Source organism: Artibeus jamaicensis, unplaced genomic scaffold (genome assembly GCF_021234435.1).
Source record: "Artibeus jamaicensis isolate MK-2021 breed Jamaican fruit bat unplaced genomic scaffold, CSHL_Jam_final contig_1015, whole genome shotgun sequence".
NCBI classification, from domain to species: domain Eukaryota; kingdom Metazoa; phylum Chordata; class Mammalia; order Chiroptera; family Phyllostomidae; genus Artibeus; species Artibeus jamaicensis.
Window position 1 is genome coordinate 18,760,522 of NW_026521194.1, and position 24,201 is coordinate 18,784,722.

The window sequence follows — 24,201 nt, forward strand, 5'->3', positions numbered from 1 at the left end:
AGCCTCTGGCTAGAGGACCTGGCCACTTGTGGTTGTCTGCTAGCCTTGCTGAGTGCAGAAAAAGCACAGAGATTTTTCTGGTGTCCACTGGTTTATTAAAGCTGCAAATGGGAATCTTGCGTGTAACTCACTTTTCATTTATTTTCGGTGCTCCAACAACTTTTTCCAAACTTAGAAAATGAGCTTACATTTTTCCAGTTTTTCTGGTGTCACCTTGTTTTACTTTTAAGGAACGTCAGCTGGGACCTGAAGCCTGGAGCCTTTGCAGGCTCTCACAATTCTTTCAGGACAACCCTGAAGCACTTGGGGATATGCCAGTTAGTTCCTGGACTAGCAGAGGGTAGATCAGCTTTTCTCAGCTCACTTGGAAGCATCGCTTTTGATGAGTCAATTTCCAATTTGATCTCTCTTTTCATTTTAATACCATCATTGGACAGAGTCCCTACTAACCTTTTCTGATGAACTCTCGCCAAGTGGGCATCGGAACATTAGCCTTTCCAGTCACGCTTCCTCTCTCCACAATTTGTAGTTTATGTTTGTTAGACTGAATATATTTCTGGTGTCTTCATTCACTAATTTTATGATTACTGTTTATATCCCTAATCTCTGAAACTTTGTTCATGAGACCATTTCTACTATTTGTAGCTTAACAGAAACAAGCTATTGTTGTCTGTTGTCATTGATAAGTCTCAATTATTCAGAACAATACCTGGCTTAGAAGAAGCACTCAATAAATGTTTGTTTAATAAAGAAGGAAGAAAGAAGTAGATGGATAAATAAATTTTACATGAGACTAAATTATATCTTCAAGTGTTGGAAAACTTTTCAGTCTTATAAAAGCAGAGTAGGTGTTTTTGGCGACACCAGCCTTTGCACTAATGTGTTCTGACGCAGCCAGCTGTACGCAGGGTGGGGAACAAGAAGCTTTACAGCTGTGACTATGTGAAATAGAGTTTTCAGAGCTATTGTAATAATCAAAACCTGCATGCCTTTTTCCATACAGACACCGTACACCTACTTTTGCCTCACCCTGTATAAATTATAGTAATTTTAGTGTTTCAATAAAGAACTAAAAATAAATTATTTTTAAAAGATTATTTAACTTACTCTGGATTAAGCAGATTTTATCTTAAATAAGTCTGAGTTCTATGACTCCGCTTCTTATTCAAATTGAACTACACATTTTCAACTAATGAAACACAGATTTATTAATTAATATGTACTTTGGAGCAGAGAACATATTTAACTTTAGGAAAGTAAAAGCAAAATATCTATTACCCCCCTGAGCAAGAGTTAAGATCTGACCTTTAATGTAGAATAACATTTTATTTTCAGAAAGGTGATATTTAATTTAGAAATTTTCAGCCTTATAGGGCAATGCTCAGCTGATTCACAATAGAAAACATAAAGTCAATAAATGTATAAAAAATATTTAGCCACGGACGCAATTTTAAAAGTAAAATAAAAACACCCTTTTAACCCTATAAAACTGGCCAAAATAAAAATATAATGACACCCAGATTCTTCCATATACTGCTGATAAAATCAAAATTTCTTTTCTGTGGGCAACTGGTCAAAGCCTCAAATCTTTATACAACATTTGTCCAAGGAATTATAGACATTCATAATGATAAAATAATCATGATTGTTTACAAAGGTTTGCATTGCTATTTCTCTGAGCAAAAAATTGGGAAAAACTCTTATGGACAAATATAATTAGACAAATGAATCAAGACCCAAATTTATTTAAGAGCAAACTTTATAAATAAATGATAATATAGAGGCAAAGATAGAGAGAATAATATTTAAGCTATATTAGTCTTAAAGGACAGGAATTTAAAAGCATATGTTCAGTACATTCACTTTGGGAAAAATTAGAGCACAAAACATGAATATGTATAGAGGAAAATAAATATATGAAAGGCTGAAGATGTTTTGCTTTTTGAAGGACAAACTGTGACTACTACCCCTAAAGATGAGGTAGCTGTTCCTCCCAACAGTAGTATCAATTTCCGCCTACAGTACTGCCAATCAAAGTATCATGCTGGAAAACATTCAGGAGACACAACTATGAAACTTCCAAGCTTCATTTAACATATATTTATTATATATTTATATAGTATTTCAGTGTTATGCTATATTTAATTATATATTTATATATAATATTTTCAGCTAATGAAACTCTTGCATCAAAATGCCTAAAAAGAATTTGATTCACATTTGGAAGGAGAATTTAAGTATTTTGTATAATTCTTCAAATAGCTCCCTTAGCTTCACATTTTCATGAAGATGTTCTTGTATTAACACAAAAGTCCTTTAAGAAGGACTTTTTAATGCAGAATGCAGAATTTCATTTAAACATGAACAATGGTTTACAAAACAAAGGAAGTGAGAAAGAAAGGTTCATTTTTGGCTTTACTTAAAATGCTTAGCTGGCTGCAAGGTGGCGCCCCCATCGAGGCGCCCCGTGAATGAAGCAGTCCCATGTGCTAACCCGAGGTTCAAGAGGAGCCCAGAATGTTTTCATGCTAAAGGATGAGGCCATTTCTCTACTGATCAAGACTTCCCATTGGAGCATAAATAATGCTCTAAATATGCAGAAGCAAATTTAATGAAGATCTGCCTGGGTCTGTTATTGGTGCATGTATCATTGGTGAAGTTTCAGTTACAAACATTTCTAAGCATAGTTTTCTATTTATACCTCCTGTGGGAAAACAGAATCTGAAGTTTTTCTTCCAGACAATGAATTTTAAATTGTCTATGTATTCTACTAAATAATGCTCCAGCCTAAGAAGATGGAATCTTAGTGAAAAACTGCATGGCCAACACTTCAGATCACTTATGACCTCGTGATTGATTAAGGATCTATATAGTAACCTTTCCCCTGCATTTCACATACTTGCTTGAACAGGATTTACTTACACTGATAATGCAAGTCAACCAGCCATTACAAGAAACATATGCAGATACGGAGGCTCACCTCTAATAACTCTACCAACAGTATCCTCTCCAAGGCTGCAACTCTACCAACAACAACATTGAATCTCATGTTGTGGGCATCTGGCTGCATGTTTTCATATAAGAGAGTTTATTTCTTTTTCTGGATGGAAGCATGTGAGAGAGTTGTGCCTCTTAACCAGTCATTCAACAAACGATCAGTGAAAGCAATTGTGCTCGTGTGATTCGTCACATTTATTCATTGGAGATGGTGTGAAGGGTTGGGATGGAATGGGCCACAACTTAGGGGCCAGACTAAAACAGGGAACGTAGTATAAAAGTACAGCTTCAGCACAAAGGGCATCATTTTCCAATACGCAGTAATAATGAACACACAGTGGATTTATTCTTGAAAATACATTTCTTAAAAGATAGATTTCTTCAGGAATGCCAAAAAGAAAAAAAGCAGGAAAAAAGATACACTTGAACTTATAGGGAGAAAATCATGTCCTTTGTATAAAGAAGCATTTTTATGGTTTTGCTTCCAACCCAAATAGTTATTCTAATTCATTTTAAACAAAATCTGTATTATTCTGTTATCTCTAAGATTTTAGTTATATTACAGATATAAAGAAGTAATCTATAATTCAGTTAACATTAATACTAGCTTATAATTCATTTTCACTTTTAAAAGCATAATTGTCCATCATTTAATTATATGTTAAGTTTTAGGTAGCTCAAATGTTGGAATTTTTGGTGTTTTGAAAGAGGCCCGCCTTGGATGGCAGTGTGGCAAACTATTTGTGAGTCGGTTATCCTGGGTTTTCCCCACCGGTTTGTTTCCCTTTTCACGCCAGACCTGTCTGTCTTCCTAAGAATTCAGCCTGAGTCTTGATAAGTAATTTTTCTAAATTCACTTGTTTTCATTAAGTTGCCCCACTTGAGTTACAACTTGTGTGGTTATGGTAATTATATAAACATACTAAGATACACTAACAAAAATCAAAAAGAATGTTTATCCCTTATTTAATAATGAAAAATACCTGATGGTCCCTTTTCCATAATTCTGATGGATTTTGCTTTTCAGTCTTCACAAGTTGTTTTAATATATATACATCTATTTTTTCTTTGCATACCAAACATGCCACAAACCAGAATTTAGTTTTTCATCAAGGTTAACTCTCTACATTTCAAATCTTGTGAACTTGATGTATCTTCTGATGAGGCTATCACTACTTGATATATTTGGGGTGCATATTCGATTTTAAACAGATTTGAATTTTTCACCATTAGCCATGAAAATATCCAAGGAGAGCTCTCATATGCCTCCAGTCATCTTTCTTCCAAGCAAGTTACTGTCAACAGGTAACTTGGATAACATTATTTCTGTCAACAGGTTTTTACTGGACATGGTTTCTAGGCCTCTCCCCAATTATCTGGATGTGTTCTACACTGTTTTTTTCTCTATTAAAATATTGCACCCTGAGTTGAATACTCAGTTGAATACAATGAGCCTCAGGTACTATACTTAATATACAATTAAATAGAGGCCAGGGTATAGTGCAACTATTGTCTTCCTTGATCTAGCAACATAAAACTAGCTTCAGGGTGGCCATGTTGACAAGCAGCCAGAAACGAGGGACATCTTTAATAACTTACAATACCATGTCTCCCAAACTGCACACATGAACAATTCAATCCTTTTAATCAGACTTCAGGAGGCTGGCTTCATCTTTCACCACCCTATCTAAGATAGGTTCACCTCTCCCCAGTCTTCATCTCTACCTGATTTTGGCTTCAGAAATTCACTTCTATCTAAAATTTTATTATTTATTTACTTGTATACAACTTTATCATCTATTTACCCAAGGGAATGAAGACACAATAAGAGTGAAGCATTTGTCTTATTTACCTAGGATACTGTCTGGAAAATAGTAAGTGTCTAAGAAATGCCTCTAAGATGAATATATCCATAATTATTTGTTAAATTCTTCTATCTTCTTTAATTCCAGAAGAAATTATTTGAATTCTATTAATCTAACATATTACCCAATTATTTGAGACAACATCTACTAAAAACTTGGAAGAATGCTTTTCACGCCTTCATCCAAATTATACATATCTATTTTCATCAAATTATGTTGTTTTATTAGAATATAATGGGAAAATCCAAATACAGAGTCTTATAGTATATATTATTTAATTTCTTTCAGAATGACAATGAGCCTTAAGTAGCACATTCTGGGAAAGGGCATTCTAAGGCTATTATCTATCTTAGGGTATAATTTGACTCATGTCTCAATCAAAAATGAATTGAAATACCTTTGAAATGACCAATATAAATTGTACTCATAACATGTCCCAGAATTATCAGTCTAAAGATTCTATCAAGAAAGATAAGAAGACATCAGTTGTTTCAGAGATCCCCATGGAGGTTACTGGTGACTGCCACTGTTTTTCCCTTTGCATTGTACAGACATGGAAATTCTCAGAGGATCAATATTGAGATCACCAGTTTCACCAGAAGCTTCTGGAATTCATTAACTTTGTGAAAATTGGTAATTTGCTTCCTGTCCTCCAGAGTGAGACCTCCTCTTCTTAATTTCTAATGATCAGGGACAGTCACCTTATAATCACGGTCCTTTTAGGGTACAGAGATATAACCTGTCTAGTCTTCCATTTGCAGGCAGCCATGCTTTCCCAAGTCCAACACCTTTCTCTTGCGTAGATGAAGATAAAATTAAGGTAGCAACTGGGTGACTCCACTTTCTACCTGACAGCTGTGAGGCGACATAAACAAAGGGCCAGCACACTTTGTTTTTTGTGCTCTAAAAACAGTTTGACCATCTAACTCTTGCAGGTTTTGCAACCTCACCTGAAGCAGCTGTTTAGCTCTTCTGAACTTACTTATTTATTTATTACCATTTGCTTGTCCTCCTCTTCTCTGCACAGTCAAGGTTATCAGTTAGTTCCTAAAGCAGCTGCATTCCTGTCTTCAGAAGCCTCTCCCTTTCCTTCTTCGCTGAGATAAGTTATCGTCACAGGTCAGCATTTCCTTTTGGAAATCTTAACTCCAGGTTTCCTTTTTTTTTTTTTTTATGGTTTTTATCTAGGTACATGCAGCAAACACCATTTCTCTCATTTACTATCAAAGCCTCAGTGTTTCATCAGGTTATTTTGTTCATTAGATTCTACATATAAATGAGATCATATGGTATTTGTCTTTCTCTGACTGGCTTTATTTGACATAGCATAATAATCTCTAGGTCCATCCATTGTGTTGCAAAGGTAAGATTTCTCTATATATTTTTATGGCTGAATTGTATTCCATTGTGTATAAATGTATTGCAGCTTTTTTATCTGTTTATCAACTCATGGGCACTTACGCTGCTCCAGATCTTGGCTATTGTAAATAACCCTGAAATGTAGGGGGGCATGTAGTTTTTTGAATTAGAGTTTTGCATTTCTTTGAATACATTCCCAGAAGTGGGATCACTGGATGAAAAGGCGATTTCATTTTTAATTTCAAGGAAATTCCACACTGCCTTCCACAGTGGCTGCACCAGTCTGCATTCCTACCAACAGTGCAAAAGAGTTTCCTTTTTTCCATGTCCTGGTCTACTCGTTTGTTGGTTTACTGATGATGGCCATTTTGGGAGGCTTGAGGTGATATCCCATGGTGGTTTTACTTTGCATCTCTTGGATGACTGGTGATGTCGAACATCTCTTCGTATGTTTACGGGCCATCTGTGTGTCCTTTTTGGAGGAGTGTCTATTCAGGTCCTTTTCCCATTTTTAAATTGGATTATTTGTCTATTTAGAACCTTTGCCCACTTTTAAATTGGATTGTTTGGATTTTTGGTGTTGATTTTTGTAAGTTATTTATAAATTTTGGATATTAACTTCTTATCAGATGCATCATTGGTGAATATGTTCTCCTGTTTTGTGGGTTGTCTTTTTATTTTGTTGATGGTTTCCTTTGCTGTGCAAAAACTTTTTAGTCTGAGGTAGTCCCATTTGTTTATATGTTCATTTGTTTCCTTTGCAAGAGAAGATATATCAGACAAAATATTGTTATAAGACATGTCTGAGATTTTACTGCTTATGTTTTCTTATAGGAGTTTTATGGTTTTGAGTTTAACATTTAAGTCTTAATCCATTTTGAGTTTATCCTTCTCAAAATGGTGTAAGAAGGTGGTCTAATTCCATTTTTTGCACCTATGTGTCCAATTTTCCCAACATCATTTACTGACTAGATTGTCTTTACCCCATGGTATATTCTTGCCTCCTTTGTCAAATATTAATTGCTCATAAAATCATAGGTTTATTCCTGTGTTCCCTGTTCTGTTCCATTGATCTATATGTCTGTTCTTGTGCCAACACCATGCTTTTTTGATTACTATGGCATTATAGTATAGTTTGATATCAGGTAGTGTGAGACCTGCAACTTTATTTTTCTTTCTTAAGATTTCTGAGGCTATTCAGGATCTTTTGTAATTTTATACATTCCATATATTTAGAATATTCGCTCTAGATCTGTGACATATACCATTGGTATTTTAATAAGAATTGCACTGAAGCTGTACATTGCTTTGGGTAGTATGGACATTTTAATGTTAATTTTTCCTATCCATGAACATGGTATATGCTTCCACTTATTTGTATATTCTTCAATTTCTTTCTTCAGTGTCTTATAATTTCCTGAGTGCAGGTCCTTTGCTTCCTTGGGTAATTTATTTTCTTGTTACAATAATAAACATGATTGTCTTTTTAATTTCTCTTTCTGATAGTTCTATTGGTATATAATAATGCCACCAATTTTTGAACATTAATTTTTTATCCTGCTACTTTGCTGAATTCATTTATTAGCTCTGGTAGCTTTCTGGTGGAGTCTTTAAGCTTTTTGATGTACAATATCAAATCATCTGTGAATAATGACAGTTTTACTTTGTCCTTTCTCATTTGGACGCTTTTTATTTCTTCTTCTTATCCAATTGTTGTGGCTAGGACTTCTAATACTATGAAAGCAGACATCCCTGTTTTGTCTCTGATTTTAAGTAAAATACTTAAATTTTGCCCATTGAGTATGATATTGGTTGTAGGTTGGTCATATATGGCCTTTATTATGTTGAGGAATGCTCCTTATGTTCCCATTTTGGTGAGAGTTTTTATGACAAATGGGTGCTGGATTTTATAATGCTTTTTTGCATTTACTAATATGATCATATGGTTTTCATCCCTCATTTTGTTTATATAATGTGTCTTCAGTGTTTAACTTACTTTCTGGCACATGGTGAATACTCAATAAGTGTTTGTTTAATAAAAAAGTAAACATTCTGTGCAATTCCTTAATTTTGACTATTTAAACCTTAGTGCTTACACCTATGTCTTTATAGTCTTCCTCACTTATTACAAATGGACATTCTCTTTTGGTGTTACCATTAATTCTGTACCACGAGTTCTCTTTAAAATAAGTCAAAGTTATGTCTTAAATAGCAATACTTGTTTCAGCTTTTATGATCTTCAGCATTATTCACTTGATGAACTATAAAGAAGATCCATAGATATAAAAAAAAATTTATACTTAGAAGTGGGGACTCCTCCCAAAAAACAAAATTATCTTCTGGAGGGCAGGCCCCTTGTAGTCCAGGCTTCCCCAACTAGTTGAAGTGTTCTAGGAACCCATCTGTATCAGCGTACCAGGTGCTATTATAAGAAGCTGAATTTGGCTTCAGTGAATTTTTTGAAGACTCTTACATCGTATTTGCTTATTTTATAACTGGTGATTTACAAGTGCACCTGCCCACACAGTACTGAGTTTTCAGCAGTTTCTGATAAAAAACAGCATGTCCCCATGCCCCACCCTTCCTGTTCGCCCCATCTCACACCCTGAGCAACTTCTTTTTCCCCCCTGATGAAAAAAGTCCTCAAAGGGAAACATTTTGCCCATGTGGAAGAGGAGAAACAAAACATTCCAGAAGCACTAAAAAGCATCAAAATCAAGGAGTTCAAAAACTGTTTTGAACAGTGGAAAGAATGTCTCCATAGATGTATTGATTCAAATGGTGAGTATTTTGAAGGCAACTTAGGTTTCAATATGTAAAAATAAATACATATTTTTTAATAAATAAATTCGGGGGTTTTGGGTCCCCTTTCACATTAACACATATTAATATAATATATAAATATAAGATGCTAATTTAGAAAACAGCACTATAGTTATTAGAATATACAGTTTTATAAAAATTTTCCAATGCACTCAGTGTTCAGGGTTTTTGTTTTATTACTAACAATATATATGGAAGTACTTCACTATAAAATAATTTTAAAAAGAATGTCTTCTAAAAGTAGAGTGGGGTGAATTAATTTGTTCATGTCATTCTTCAAACCGATAGTAGGTGCCTAACTGCACTCTGATAGGAATGTCTGACATTTATGAAAGGGCCCTAATATGACCCAAATATTTACCATTGTTGATATGAGAAATCAGTTGCTATATAGTTTATTTTAACTGTGAGTGTCTACAAATAATTTCTGCCTTAAGACAAATTTTGAACAAGCAACTAACATAACAAAATTGCTGAATCACAGATCCTAAAAGGAAAGCAGCCTGTTTATTTATTGTCTTGATTTTAGGGACTCCTAACACACGCACTGTGGGACAGCCTGGGAGGCAAGGAATGTCAACAATCTTCGTTGTCAGGAGACCCTCCAGCCTTGTGCCTGAGTGGCCCACGCATCACTCAGAGCCCACTTCCTGTCACTGAACAGGGCAGGACAGCTGGCCACATCTCTGTCTGCACTTTCTTCAGTGTCCTCCTGACTATGTTACAGAATGGCCCTCTGAAATGGGAGTAGGGGCTGGTTGGAAACAGGAGGGAAGACACTCAAAAAAATCTTTTGTGACGTAACGTTTTAAACTTAACTTTGAATGGGGCTATAGATTAGGTCAATGAATGGACCAAAATACTAAAGCGCTATCCCTAGAATAACTCAGACTAATTCTTAAACAGCATTACTGGGTCATAAAACACCGGGCCTAGAAATTAAAGATGTTTATTCCTCATCAAAAAGTCTTTGAATGTAACTTTCTGGCATGCTGCCAACAAGGGCAGCTCTTTGGGGGAAAACCCTATGCCAAAGGCCAAAGAGGCAGCTGTGTTATTCAGCTCCTGAGAGCTTCCAACTCAACACCCACACAAGCTCAATTATGAGCAAATTAAAGGGATCCAGACTGAACATAGTAATTCTGGTAATTTAAATAAATAGAGGAAAGTCTACAATTAGTAGGAAAAGATTGATTTTCTGGAAAACCCAGAAAATGACACCCTAACCCCTTTGAATAAGCATAGTTACATCTAATTATTTAAAAATAAATTTCCTTTTATTCATCATTTTAATCGTTCCTGATCTGACTTAAATGCGGCCATATGCATTCCAGCAAAAGTATCCGCAAAATATTGAGACAGCATAGCCTCAAAAAATCTATAATGGGAATTATAGGGAATCTATATAGGAATTAATGACACTGAGTAAAATAAGTGGAGTTTTATATCTGTTTTAGAGCACATAAAAAAAGTTACTCATTTCAACCTTCTCAAGTGCAGAGAAAAACTTTGAGTCATTCAGAAAGAATTCAAGATTTAATATTGGGGGACTCTATTGACATAATTTACTACATTAATGAAATAAAGAATAAAATGAACATAATCATTTTATATAGATCCTTAAAATTATGTAGTAAAATTTGACATCCATGCCTGATTAAACAAAATGAACAAATAAAACCCTTTTTAAGAAGGTAGGAATACAAAAAAACGTATTTAACTTGATGCGAATGCTTCTATCAGGAGCCATCAGCAAACATCATGATGAACACACACATGTGCAAGCACACACATGTGCACACATGCAGTGGAAGCACTCCTGCTTAATTTTTAAGTTTATTTTGATGAGCTGATCTAAAGTTCATGTAGGAGAATAAATGCAAATGAAGAGCCAAAGTAACTTAACAAGAGAAAAAGAATCAGAGAAAGACTGTCCTGCAAGTTACCAAAATAGAGTGTGATGGCATCATAACTTCCAAAGGGCGGTTGGGCACCAGACAAACAAACACGTATCAATGGGAGGACAGGTAGGTAAGCCAGCCCATGCACGTCAGGGAGGCTGGCGCTCACTGTGAGTGTGCTCCGAACTAACGGGGAAAGGATGCAAAGTCAACAAACATTATTGGTAATCTGCCTGTTTACGTGGAGGAAAACTTTCCTGCCTCATAAGACACATATAATAATACACTACAGATTGCTACACATTAAAAAAAACAAGGTTTTAAAAGTACTAGAAGAAAATAAGTAAGTATGAAACCCAAAAGTCATGAAGAAAAAGATGGAAATATTTGACTATAAGACAGAAACCTTTTTAATAATAAAAATATCATGCTCAAACTAAAAAGACAAATTATAAAAAACTTTTTTTGTAACATATGCAATATTCTTAAGAAGAAAAGGACAAATGGAAACACTGGCAAAAGACATGAATAAGCAAATTATGGAATAAGAAGTACAAATGGACCTTCCCAAACCCCCAAACAGAAAAATGCCCCTAAAACTCTCAGTGAAACCCAAATTTAATCAGAAGCAGAAAAGCAAATTGTAAATGAAGATTCATTCATATAACATACCACTACACTCTAATACAAAGAAACATGACATATGATACAGACATATGTACGCATAAATGGGGCAGAAATAGGTAGAGTGCTTTCTAAAAGAATGCCCACAGCAAACTATTTTAAAATTATGTTTGTGTCTGGGAAATGGGGGAAGGAGACACACATGACCTTAAAATAATTTGAACTTATGAACAATGACTCACTGGGAGTAGAGTTAAAATATTAGCTCAGACTCAGTAGCAAAAATGAAACAAACAAAAAGACAAACAAAATAAAGTACTGGTTGGGCCTGTTAGCCTTCGAAGTTTCTTATACTCTTGATGAAGGAGGGGTAGCCAACATAAATTAAATATACAATAAACAGAAAGTTCTCTTTTAACTTTCCTTACTTTTTGAAAAATGGATCTTGACCCTACTGAGATTATTCCTATAAGCATAGTTACCAGCCTCATAGTAAATTCCTTCCATTGGTGTAGTGTGAAACACAGAGCACTAAACAACATACAATGTCCTCTTCACCTATCAAACGGGAGCGACGCTTCCAACGTTTACCACACTGGTATCATCTGAATTTATTCCCTGACAAAATCGCCACACTTACTGAGCTCACTCAATTGCTCTGGGGACAGGAGTTCAGAATGGTCCTAGAACAGTAACCTCTGCAGGACTGTTGGCTTTAAACTGGAAATTTCTGGAAGGATCCAAACTTTGATGATTACTTTAAAAAGGTTTTTATAGCATATTTTACCACTTCTGCTGTATGGCACCTTCCAGCCAATGATTTTAATCGGGCACTTGTGTCCTGAGGCAAATAGTGCAAGACCTCTGCCCAAGGTCAAGTTGATCAAAGCTTACTGTTGCTGTTGTCATTTATAAGGTTGGAGTACAATAAAATGCAGGTGGTGACTGCTAACCATACATATTTTGCAAGAATTATTTTCAACTTAAAAGAAAAAAAAACTTCTCAAATATAAACTTCTCAGTAAAAAAAATTATATATATAAAGAGAAATATTGTTTCTGGACCTGCCTTAGGTTTTATTTTTTTCAGATTTGATAATATTTATGCCTCCTTAAATTAAAATGGATGCTTTATGCCTTTTGTATAGATTTTTTTTAGAACCATACTGCTGGCTACTTTTTTTTTAATTAAATGAGGAAAACAGTAATAGATTTCTCCTCCAACACACAGAGCAGTTTCCATCCATTCATCTTCTCCATAGAGAAAATGGGAAGACAGAGCAGGAAATGTTTATCAAGCACTCCATGAAAATAAACTGCCCCTGAAATTATTAGTAATAACCCATGTCCCTGTCACACATTATTCCTCTGTTCTGTGGAAGGTTCACGTGAGAGAAAACTCCCCTTGCTGACCAGCACTGAGGACAGCGTCCCTTAGGGCTTCCTGCCGCCTCTCACTATAGGTGATTATAGTGAATGTGTCCCAGTGATCTGTTTAATTCATAGAAAATGGAATCAATTTCTCTTGTTTCGTCACGACTGAACATTTTTCTGAACTCCTGTAAATGAGTTACAGATAAGCACTATTTATCAGATTGTTGTGTGGAACATGCAGTTTTGATTATTCTATTTTCTACTGTCTGCTACTAATGAAATATGTAATATGCCTCAAGAAAAACACTCGCAAAGCTTGGCCTCTGAGCATTCAGGAAGCAATGAATAATTTGCTGAGAATTTATTCTGTACCCACACTCTTCGCTGATAGTTTTCTCTCTCCAGGAGCCCACGGGAGGGCAGTGATGTTCTTGGGTGTCTGAAATGTCTGCCAGGGTCCCACGTTCTGGGTCCAGGCTCTGCCCTGGCAGCCAACTGTCACCTCGGTTACCCGCAGGGCTCGGAGTCTCAGTGAGACTGTTCAGGTACAGACCTGGGCCACCTGAGTGCCCTCAATCTGGCAAACTCAGGACACTTCTTCCCTCCGGGGTCACAGGATTAGGAGATGGGCGTGTGAAGACATGAACCCTTTGCTGCCTTTCCTGCCCGCTGCACTTAGAGATGGGAAGCCTTGCAGAAGAGGATTCGTTTAACCACATCGTCTTTCCAGGCACTGCAACAGGTTATGTAAGATACGGAAAGGCAGCAGCAGAAGCCAGTTCAGATACAAGGGCTGGGGAGTTACATAAATGCTTGTGGCACTCAGATTCTCCGGAAGGAAGAATCGTATTTTTCTGACTGATATGGACCACTTTATAAAAATAAGTCATTTATCTCTCTTTTAAAAAGGGGTAATTACAATTAAGTCTGTGAGACAGGAAGATAGAATGACCATTCTCCCCTCCTCAAGGCTTCGGCAGGCCTTGCCCTGTACGTAAGGTTGGAGTTGAAGAAACAAAAGCAGGACATTTGGGAAGACAGATGGGCTGGATGACCTGGCTGTCACCTCACCCGCACTTACCAAGGTCCATGCTCTTTGAGGCTTTCAGATTCATTGACTCGGGCTGCCTGGCGGGTGTCACAGATTTGAAGCTGATGTGCTGATCTGGAAAACATGCTGCTGAGTCCACCCCAGTGCTGCGGAAAGAAGCCACATACCATATTCAGGTTTCATGTAAGATCTCTCTCTTTTTAAAGGAGGCAGTCCCCATTTTGAACAGAGACCCTCATCAGTCTCTCTGTAGCTCACAATCATGCACTTTAAACTAACCCTTGAATCTCGGGCTCATGTTATGAGATGCAGCAGTTCCTTTTCCGTGTATTTTATCACACTCTACAATTTAAATAAAATAATCTCTGGCTAATACCGTGTTTTCCTCTTCACTGATTTCCACTAAGTGGGATTCTGCTGCACAGAGTGGAACTGTAAGTGTGTAAGGCAAGCTGGAATGCACTAGCTCTTGAAAGGGTGTCACCAGACAGTGGCAGAGCCTAACAGGTCATGAGATACCTGTGGGCTAAGCATCCCTCCCTTTAAAAACAAGTGAAAGGGTACATCCTTTGGAGAAAACCGTCTTGTTGAATGACGGACGGCTGCCGTAGGTTGCTTTTCTACTTTTTTCAGGTCCAGTTTCTACTGCTAATGCTAATGCTGAGCAAATGGTTGACTCATCAATAATACCAAAAGGAAATAACAGGAAAAACACAGTTGACAATTTAGACACAGGATACATCAAATGTCTGTTATAGGTTTCCTAGTACTTGAAGTCAATCTCAAAGAATTCTATTTCTGCTGAATATTGTATTTATTTCATTTGAGAATGAAGGGGATTATATAAGGGAATTACAGATGATACCTTATTTCTTGATCTGAACATAAATTATATTTATACACTTTTTTTATAAATTAAAGTACAGCTATCTTCTCCCTTGGTGCTCTTGTATGTTTAGAAAGTCAATATGGTGGCTCATTTTAATGTACATTTATCCTAAACTTAAACACTGTGAGAAGTCAAACCAAGCATCCTCAGTGAGTCTGCAAGGACCGAGGCCGAATTTTTCAAACAGGTGGGACGTGACACTATCCACAATAACACAACAACAAAAAATAAACTTTTATGAATGCGAACCCTCCTAAAATGTATAGGGGATCTTGGTTTCTTAACCAAATATAACAAAATAAGTTTAATCTTTCCTTGAAACTCATTAGTCATACATATTTAATACTGCCTTGCAGCAATATTAAAATTAATGTGCAGCTATCTTAACATTGCGGAATGCATGAATGAATGAACCTCTGTTATTATAATAAAGTGGGGAGATGAAAAAGGAGCCTGGGAGCAGCAGCACAGGGCCGGGCTCGAGAGCACGTCACGCAGGTCTGCCCAGGCCTGAGTCCTGCTCTGCCACTTACCACCACCTGCGGGACCAGGGCACGTTACTGGACGTCTCTGTGCTTCAATTTCCTTATGTATAAAATGGGCACAATGATACTCCCTATCTTTTGGCTTGTTAAGAGATATGGTGAGTTAAGATTTGTAAACAGAATAATGTCTGGCACAGGGTAAGCTCCATAGAAGCTTCTAAAAAACAAATACACAGATAAATAAACAGACCTGCTTTAGCTTCCCAAACAACTGCAAGTTTCTGCTTTGGGGAAGTATAGGCTTTTTGGTTTTTTAAAATATTTAGTTTATTTTCAGACAGAGGGAAAGGGAGGGAGAAAGAGCGGGAGAGAAACATCAATGTGTGGTTGCCTCTCATGTGCCTCCTACTGGGGACCTGGCCTGCAACCCAGGCAAATGCCTTGATTGGGAATCGAACCACCGACCCTTCTGTTCACAGGCCAATGCTCAGTCCACTGGGCCACACCAACCAGGGTTTGGCTTTTTATAGATTCTTTGTCTTCTCTGTTTTCTTCAGCCTCTGGGCAGGTCTGTGTCTGAGAGCCCTTCTCTCCCCTGCTCAGAAGGGGAAGGTGGTGTGCTGGTGAGAGCCCTGTGCTGCGCAGCGCGGTGCCGGCGCCCACGGCCTCAGTTTACTCGTGCACAAAACAGGTGGTTGCATTTACTTTATAAGGTTGTCGCGAGGATCAATAAATTAAATCTGTTAATGCTGACTATAGTGCCTCACACGCAATATGAGCTCAATGAATGAGCTATTAATCCTTTTCTTTATTTCTGCAGGTTCAAGTGGTCTTCGAGTGAGGGCCTGAGGCACTCTCCCGGGAAGAGATTATACATGTTTTCATGAACATTTTTCAAGAAGTTTAAATCTAGTCTTTAGAATTTGAAGCTTTTTTTTTGCTTCTTTCTTGATGCCTGTCTACATTCTCAATAGATAAAGCCACTTACATATAAAGTGTATTAGATGTGGTATCTATTGAGGGCAAAATATGCCAACTGTGAACAAAAATCCTTGACCCACTAGTGCTCTTGCCACTGGCCTAGCATAACAGCCATACTTCAATTTTCAGCTCATTGTAGAGAGTTCTGAGATGCTGCTGTGAATGTAAGGTTCCCCCTGAGCCTTGAAGTTTGGAAGCACTCGCCTTTGACTATGCTATCTGCCCTTTATGGGTGCTTAGTTTTCCATCCTTTGTTCTCTTGTGATGATGATGAGGTTTTAGTGATAGAAAGACTCATGGCCTTTATAGAATCAGAGGTTTCAAGAGCCAGAAGGCGTTAGAGGTCACCTCATCGAACTCTTCATCTAGTAGGATAAGACACCGAGGCCCAAAGAGGGAGCTGATGTTCCAGGGTCACACAGCTGGCCAGTGGCAAAGTCAGAAACAGCACCGTGGTTTCTGGAACTTTTCCCAGAGCCACAGAAACGTGGCCTAAAATGGTGGCCAACCTGAGGCACAGGTTGTTGTAGATCCTGAATCCAAAGAAATCGAGACTTTCCTATAAGGACAGGTTTGCTCAGTCTCTTACGCTTCTTGCATTGTAGGTTTGCTTTGGTTTCAGAAGAGTGGTGTAGATCATGAAATAAAGGAGAAACAAAAAGTTAATCAAAACAGATGTCATATGTCACAGGGAGGCCTTTAGGGAGAAGGCGTACGGCCAGCAGGAATAGTTCGAACTCAGGTCGCACTGCAGTGAAAGTCTTCTGCTCAAGGCGGACTTCGGGAATCTACCCAAATGAGTAACATATGAGTTAACCCACTTCATTGTCTTAAATTACTTTACTAAATAGGCATTAATTGACAAATTAAGAACAAGAACTCAACTTTTAAATTACTCTTGGGAGACAATTATCCCTGTTCCTATCAAGAAAACAAAAAAAAAAGGTGGCAATGAACTTGATGCAATAACATCAAGTAAGGATCTGTCTTAATAAAGTGGATATTCATTTGTAGAAATGTTGAGAATCAAGGATGGTCAGAGAAAAAAAGGCTGCTTTGTACACAGACACATAATAAATATTCATGTATATGTATACCTATATACGCGTATGAACATGAAGTCGATCCACAGTGATATACACGCCACTGCCATCGCTCTGAATGTGGCCGAGTGTACTGTCGAGCCTTCAGTATCCCTCTTGCACAGTGCCAGTGGACATAAGGCAAAACAGCGCTGACGGCAGACTGGCCAATATTGAAGAAGGGAACGAAGTGTAGGGTGAGGCGCTGTGGGATTGAAGCCCATGTGAGCATACAGTACAGTATTGAATGAGCTAATGAGAAAACATTTTAGACATGTGGGTTAGACTAGCAAAACGCTTTCAATTTTTGGCCACATATTCCAAGGTCTTCCAGCGGGAGAGTGACACAGTGATTGAATGTGCAATGGCACATGTTTTAGTTTTGAGGGGTTAGCACGTGCTCGTGGCTGAGTGGCTGCCGTGGGTGCGGCGGGAGGTGGGACGCTGACGGCAGGCTGAAGGCACGGCTCAGATAAAGGCTGCGTTTCCAGCATGAACAACCAGGGCATCTATCAAACAGAAGCGATACTCAATGTCAACTTATGCTGCATAATGAATAAATAAGAGGAGCAAGAAACACATGCCAGTGTCCTGCATGCAGGGACAAATCGGGAATGTGAAAGACACGTAAGACCAGCCATGAGGAGAGTGTTCGAGGAGAGTGTTCGAGGAGAGTGTTCGAGGAGAACTGGCTGAAACAAACACAGGTGAGGTAGGTTTGGAGCGGCATGCCAAAGAACTGTCAGAAGCCTCCAGTGTCCACAAACAGGCTTCAACACTGGGCTGCTGTTTGTGAGAGTAGATGCAGATCGTGTGTGTGCATTGTGGGGGGCGGGGAACAGAGAGAGAAGTGAGATAGAAGCAAGATAGAGGGAAACACGAGCATGTAGAGAATAACCCAGTAACGTCTGAACTGTGAATAAAACTATGCCTTTGCCAGCGTGGTTCACTTGGTTGGAGCATCCCATAAATCGAAAGGTCCCGGGTTCGATTCCCAGTCAGGGTTCCATGCCTACTTTGTGGGTTCAGTCCCCCACTGGGGCACAGACAAGAGGTCCCCCGTTAGAGGACAGATGAGAGGCAATCAATTGATGTTTCTCTCTCACCTTGATGTTTCTCTCCCGATCTCTCTCCTTCCCTTCCTCTCTAAAATCAATAAACATGTCCTCCAGTGAGGATAAAGAAAATAAAAATAAATTAAATAAACTGTAAATAAAACTCAGTAACATTCTGTCTGCTGTTAATTTGCCTGAAACTGCCCCTGAGGTATCACAGGAGGAAAATATCTTTCCTTTACATTTACTCCCCTTTTACTTAGAAACACTCACCCTAAACTTTTGTCTAATAATCACTGACATGACAGTACAAATACGCTCAGTAAATCCTGATTTCATTTTGGTTCGAAGTGCAGACATCAAGTTGGATCAGAGTTGTTTTCCACTTCGCGCGCGATGGCAGTTTTCTGCTTCAGAAGACTGGCCCCTCCCTAAAGCGCCGCTTTCCCTCTTAGAGGGCTTTCGACTTTTATTTATTTATTTATTTTGACAGACAGGACAGCCTCCCAGCCTTGTTTGCTCAGCCATCCTGGATCCCTTCCAATCTTCCCTCCACCCCAAGTTTCACACATCCAAACCCCACTGCTGCTGGTCACCTAGGCAACGCAGCAGCTTGCAGGATGGTGCAGGTCACGAGATCCCAGGAGGGAGAGAGTTTGGAAGCGTTAGATTTGCTCCTTCCAACTCACGAGTGTCTTTGTCTCTGTTTCTTCCTCTTCCACCAGGCTGCTCCCCCCTTCATTTCAAGCCCTTCTCTTCTTTTGCCAATCCCTAGTCCAGTAAGCTTGCCTATGGCTTCTTTCGTCCACTCATCACCACCCCGCAGTCCAACTCACTTGACTTGATATTGTCATCCAGGCTTGAAACCCTTCAATGCCTCTCCACTGCTCTCCGGAGAAGCACGGTGTTCACGGAGCATGACAGACGATGCCCTTCCCCCTGATTCTTCCCCCAGATACCATATGCTTCAGCCACACTGAACACGCCCTGCATTTCCCTCTCCCATTGCTTGGTTTTCCAAACCTAACTTGTCCTTCCCACCACTTCTCTCTGCACGGTAAGCCGCTGTCTATTCTCCAAGGAGCCAATTCAACACTACTTCTGTAAAACCTTCCTTGACACCTGCAGGCAGAGTTAGTGACCCATCCCTCTGGCTTCCAGCAGCGTTTGTATCTAATGCTCAGCAAGCAGGCTGCGTCCTGATGATCTGTGTGTCTGTCTCTTCAAGAGCAGCCTGCATTCCTCAGGAGCAGCGATGCTCTCCAATCTGTTTGAGTTCTGCCTTGCCTAGCTTAGAGCTCCACAAATGCTTTTGAAAGGATGAGGGAGCAAATGAATGACTTAATGATCTAATACTATGGAAGAATGAAAAAAGAATCAAGCCTGAGACAACAGCATAATTTTGACTGAAAGGAGATGACCGTTGACTGTTGAGAGCAATCCTGGTAAAGTGAGAATAGAAACCTAAACACAGGGCGTAGGGAGCAAGAGGGGGCAAAACAAACAAAAGTTACTGTTTCACATCAGGTAATGAATATTTAGAGCAGTCAGGGCTGATAGAAGCTGTTTTTCAACATCATGGAGGAAGGAGCTTTACTAAAAGGCTGGGGTGGGGGGGAGAGTCTGTGGAGACATTGAAGCATCCAAATGGCAGTGCTAATTCTAAATAATTTTATCTCTGTGACGTCTATCTCTGTTCCTTTCTCACGTCACAATAAGAACTATTTCCAGACCATGCCAGGGCAGAGCCGGTCTTTCTCCTGTGACAATCCAAAGGCTTCCCCCATCTTCCCCGGGGCAAGTCCTCAGTACCCTTCACTGTGATTGCCTCGGAAGGTATCCAAAGTGCCTACGTTTTTGGTAAATATTAGCCCTCCTCCATTTGCCCAATCCATGTGACACACCACTAAGACCTGGGTCATATCATGCGACTGCCTGATGCCTGCCGAAACCCTGCAGTAAGGTTTTACTCTAAGAATGAGATCTATGTCCCTTATTCTTGCATCTGGGCTTCATCCTCTGGCCGATCAGCCAGGATACACGTTGTACAGGTCGAGCAACTTGCCCCCCGCCACGCTGCTCCTGTTTCCCTCCTTTGGGCTCATCTCATGTCCACCCCTACTCGTATGAAGAGTCAGTTCAATATCACATTTTTCCATAGCGCTTTCTCTTCTGCTCTATCTGAAGGCATTCTCTTCTGCCTTAAATGTTCAGAGCGTTGTACTTATACCTTCCAGTAAATACCACTTTGTTCCTTGCGCTCTGTTTGTCACTTTTACCTACTAGTCTTCCATCTTCTTGAGGGTGTGGTTTAAAACTGATCCTTCCCCGCTCTACCCCAGCAGCTTGGCATGTATACACATGATAAACGCTGAAGTAGAATGTGTAAAATTCTTTTTTAAATGGAATTTTTAATGCCACCAGTCTGCCATGTTTGATTCAGGATTGAGACAGGAAGTGGAAATGAGTGAACACATTATTGCGATTATTAATCTAGTTTGTGAAATTGTCTTTAAGTAAGACATGTAGGAATCAGAGACAGGTAAACATAGGGAAGCTTCCAGCTAGTAAATTAGCTACACTCTTGTTGTGTTGCTTTGTTTGTAGCAGATCAGATTGCAATAAAAGATGTAATAGGAATAACACTAGCATGGCTTCAAGAAAAATGAAAAAAAGTTTCACAGGACTATCATGGGACATAGAATGGAATAAAATACACAGTTTTTAATAGCCATAATAAATATAGAAAATAGCAAAGGGGCAATTTAATGATTTTTAAAACTCATCAGAAGAACAAATTCTATGGATCCCACTAGTCAAATGGTGCGTATGCTTAGTAAATTTCTTTCTTTCATGCTTGTGTGAGTCTAAAAAACATTGATTTTTTTTTTGGTTTCTATTACTAAATGCACATAATACTGGGCACTTCTCAATATTTTAGATTATATATGGTATTGCTTTAATTTTTAGATTCCATTAATTTTCTTGGACAGCTATTTAAAAATATCTTTAGGGTTTGCCAATTATAAATAAAGAAAAAAGCCCAAGAATTATATCTTCTCAGTTTTGTTTTATACTTTCCCATATTTTTCTTTGAGGTTTACTGTTCTAGTTTTTAAATGGACAAAAGAAATCTCAGTAATTTTCTTAAGTATTTTATAATATGATGTATCTTAACAAATTCCAGGAAGCAAAAAAAAAAAACCAGACAATCAAAGCTTTCAGGTATGAGAAGCTTTCACTAGAAAGGAATGGCAGACCTTATGAGATCTCCACTCTAGAAAGAAATAGAGTTAAAATGAGGTTGCTGTGTATTCCCAGAAAACCCATAACAAGGAACATTCATGGTCTATCCCGTTACCGATACCTGTGGCCGTATTCTCCAAGGCCCAGCTCCAGAACGGCCTGTGGTGGCGGAGAAGGTGGTGCTCCGCTCTCGGCCCATCCGTCACGGGGAAGCGACGGCTCTGTGCACGAAGAACAGATGGAGCTGTAGTAAACTGGAGGCAGAACTGTTCAGTGACCGGCTTTGCTTCCATCCAACTCTCAGACACAATTTCCACCAACACATAAACCAACCTGGAAATAAGTAAGTCCTCACATGGAGCGGGAGGATTTGTAGGAGAGCTAATGCAGCCTGTACCAGGAAACCGAAGTCCGCTAATAGGTTTTCACACTGGTGACCTGCTGGCAAGTCCATGCATCTTTGCTGCCTTTTCCAACTTAGGAAAGGCTGACGCACGTTCATTACTTGTGATCTGTGGAAGGTTAACAAAGCCATTTCTTTCATGACAACAGCTTTGTAAACAAGACTCCATAATGAATGCTCTGGATTATATGGTGATTTAAGCATTTGCCTTAATGACAAAAACTACTTAAAAATCATGAAACACAGTACATCTACTAACCATTTAGACATAGTAGAGGGAAAAATATTTTTTATGTGAGTGTTTCATAATCAATCCCCTGGGTTTGAGGTCTGGGGAGCAAAAAAGTGGGGTCTGAATTCTGGTTTTCCCACTCACCAAAAATGTGCACTTTTTCAGTGTATCCTAAAAAAAATTAGGCAGGCATCCTGAATATTATTGTGGAAATCCTCTCTGTGTATTAGGGTGCTAAGTATCCTGTACATTATGTCATTTAAAGCTTATCTTAAAGGACCATATTCGATAATGTATAAAAAGCATTAGCAAGCATCCTGGGTAAGAGTATAGTTTGTGGGGCAAGACTGTGCTTTCAATCACGGCTCCTAATGCTGTTTTAACTTGGGCAAATTGGCCCAACTTCTGTGAGTCTTGGCTTTTAGGTCTATAAAATAGGAATGAGAATACCTTTATTGGAGGAGTATGAAGATTATATAAGATGGTGTGTATTCAAGCAGTGATTTATAAATGCAAAGTGCTAATAAGCAAATACAGGATTTATTATTCTATGCATCATGAACTCTACCTTATAGCTATTACAGTCAGAGAGATGGTAAAAAAATTAACTCTGTTTGTTTTTGATCTCTGGGACAAGAAAAAGTCCCTTTGTCCTTGCTAAGTGCTGCTGGCAACAGAATTGTGACATGCCCGTGTCAGGTCTGATGGTAAATTTCACGGGTCAGCCTGCCCGGGCCATGGGGCATGCAGATGTTTTGTCACACACTATTCCGGGTGTCCCTTGGAGACTGTTTTTGGGGTAGATTGACATTTAAATCAGTAGACAGAGTAAAGGAGATTGCCCTCCCTAATGTGGGTGGGCCTCATCCAATCAGTTGAAGGCTTGAACAGAACAAAAAATGCTAACACTTTTTTGAGTAGAAGAGAATTCTTCCCTGACCTCCTTCAAACTGGGACATCAGCTTTTTTCTGCCTTTGGCCTCACACCAAAACATCGGCTCTTTCTGGGTCTTGAGACTTCTGCTCTTTAGATTGGAATGGCCTCATGGGCTCTCCCAGATCTCCAGCTTGTCACCCCTCCTTAAAGACCTTAGACTTGCTTGTCTAAGTCTAATGAATGGGCCAATCCCTTATAATCTTTTTCTCTCTCTCACACACACACCCCTGGCAAGAACTTGCTCCAAGCTCTGCCCCAGGGAACAGTGTAAGATGGAGGTGGACCTCCAGCAGTGCTGACATGGCCCCGGGAATGGGGCTTCGAGCAGGAATCTTATAACTAAGATGACCAGGGCACAGAAACATAATGACCAAAGGTGATCAGCACTGTCCCCCCTGCACTGCCCTCCTCCCCCAGGAGCCAGTTATTTGGTAATATGACAGCCATCAGGCCACCAGAGACTTGCTGAGAGAAACAGAGCAGAAGGACTACAGTGCAAACTGGGGACCGGTGACACACAGGGACTGTGTCTTTCCTGCAGGCTGTGATTTCTCCACCCTCAAATTCTCAGTCCATTTTCTAGGCTGGGGGGAGTGATGCCGGTGGCCATGCAGCTTGTGTGCTCAGCAACATTTCAGTTACACAACTGCTACAGATTAGGTCTGTGTCCCTGGTCGCCACTTTCACCTCCACTACACATTAGCCACCTAAGAGTCTGCACTGCTCCCCAGCCACAAGCCTGGGCTTTCCTGGTCCCTGTTTTTGCTTATATAATTGCAAAACTCACTCCACCCTTCTCCCAATGTCCACCTCAAGTACCGCTTTCTCGATGAAACTTTCACCACTGCCCCGAGACCTGTCACTTCTGTGATAGTGGCAAATGATACTGGTGCTCCCT

At 39.1% G+C, this 24,201-nt stretch overlaps 1 protein-coding gene across 3 annotated transcripts in view; it reads right to left on the reverse strand.

The window, feature by feature from the left end:
* PARD3B (par-3 family cell polarity regulator beta) overlaps positions 1-24,201 on the reverse strand; it is a 977,832-nt gene that overhangs the window by 365,363 nt on the left and 588,268 nt on the right. For all 3 annotated transcript variants that reach the window (XM_037166016.2, XM_037166014.2, XM_037166017.2), the window contains exons 14-15: positions 21,853-21,952; positions 14,024-14,139 (exon numbers count right to left, since the gene is read on the reverse strand). In XM_037166016.2, coding sequence (XP_037021911.2) covers positions 14,024-14,139; positions 21,853-21,952 — 216 coding nt within the window. The remainder of the gene's footprint in view (positions 1-14,023; positions 14,140-21,852; positions 21,953-24,201) is intronic.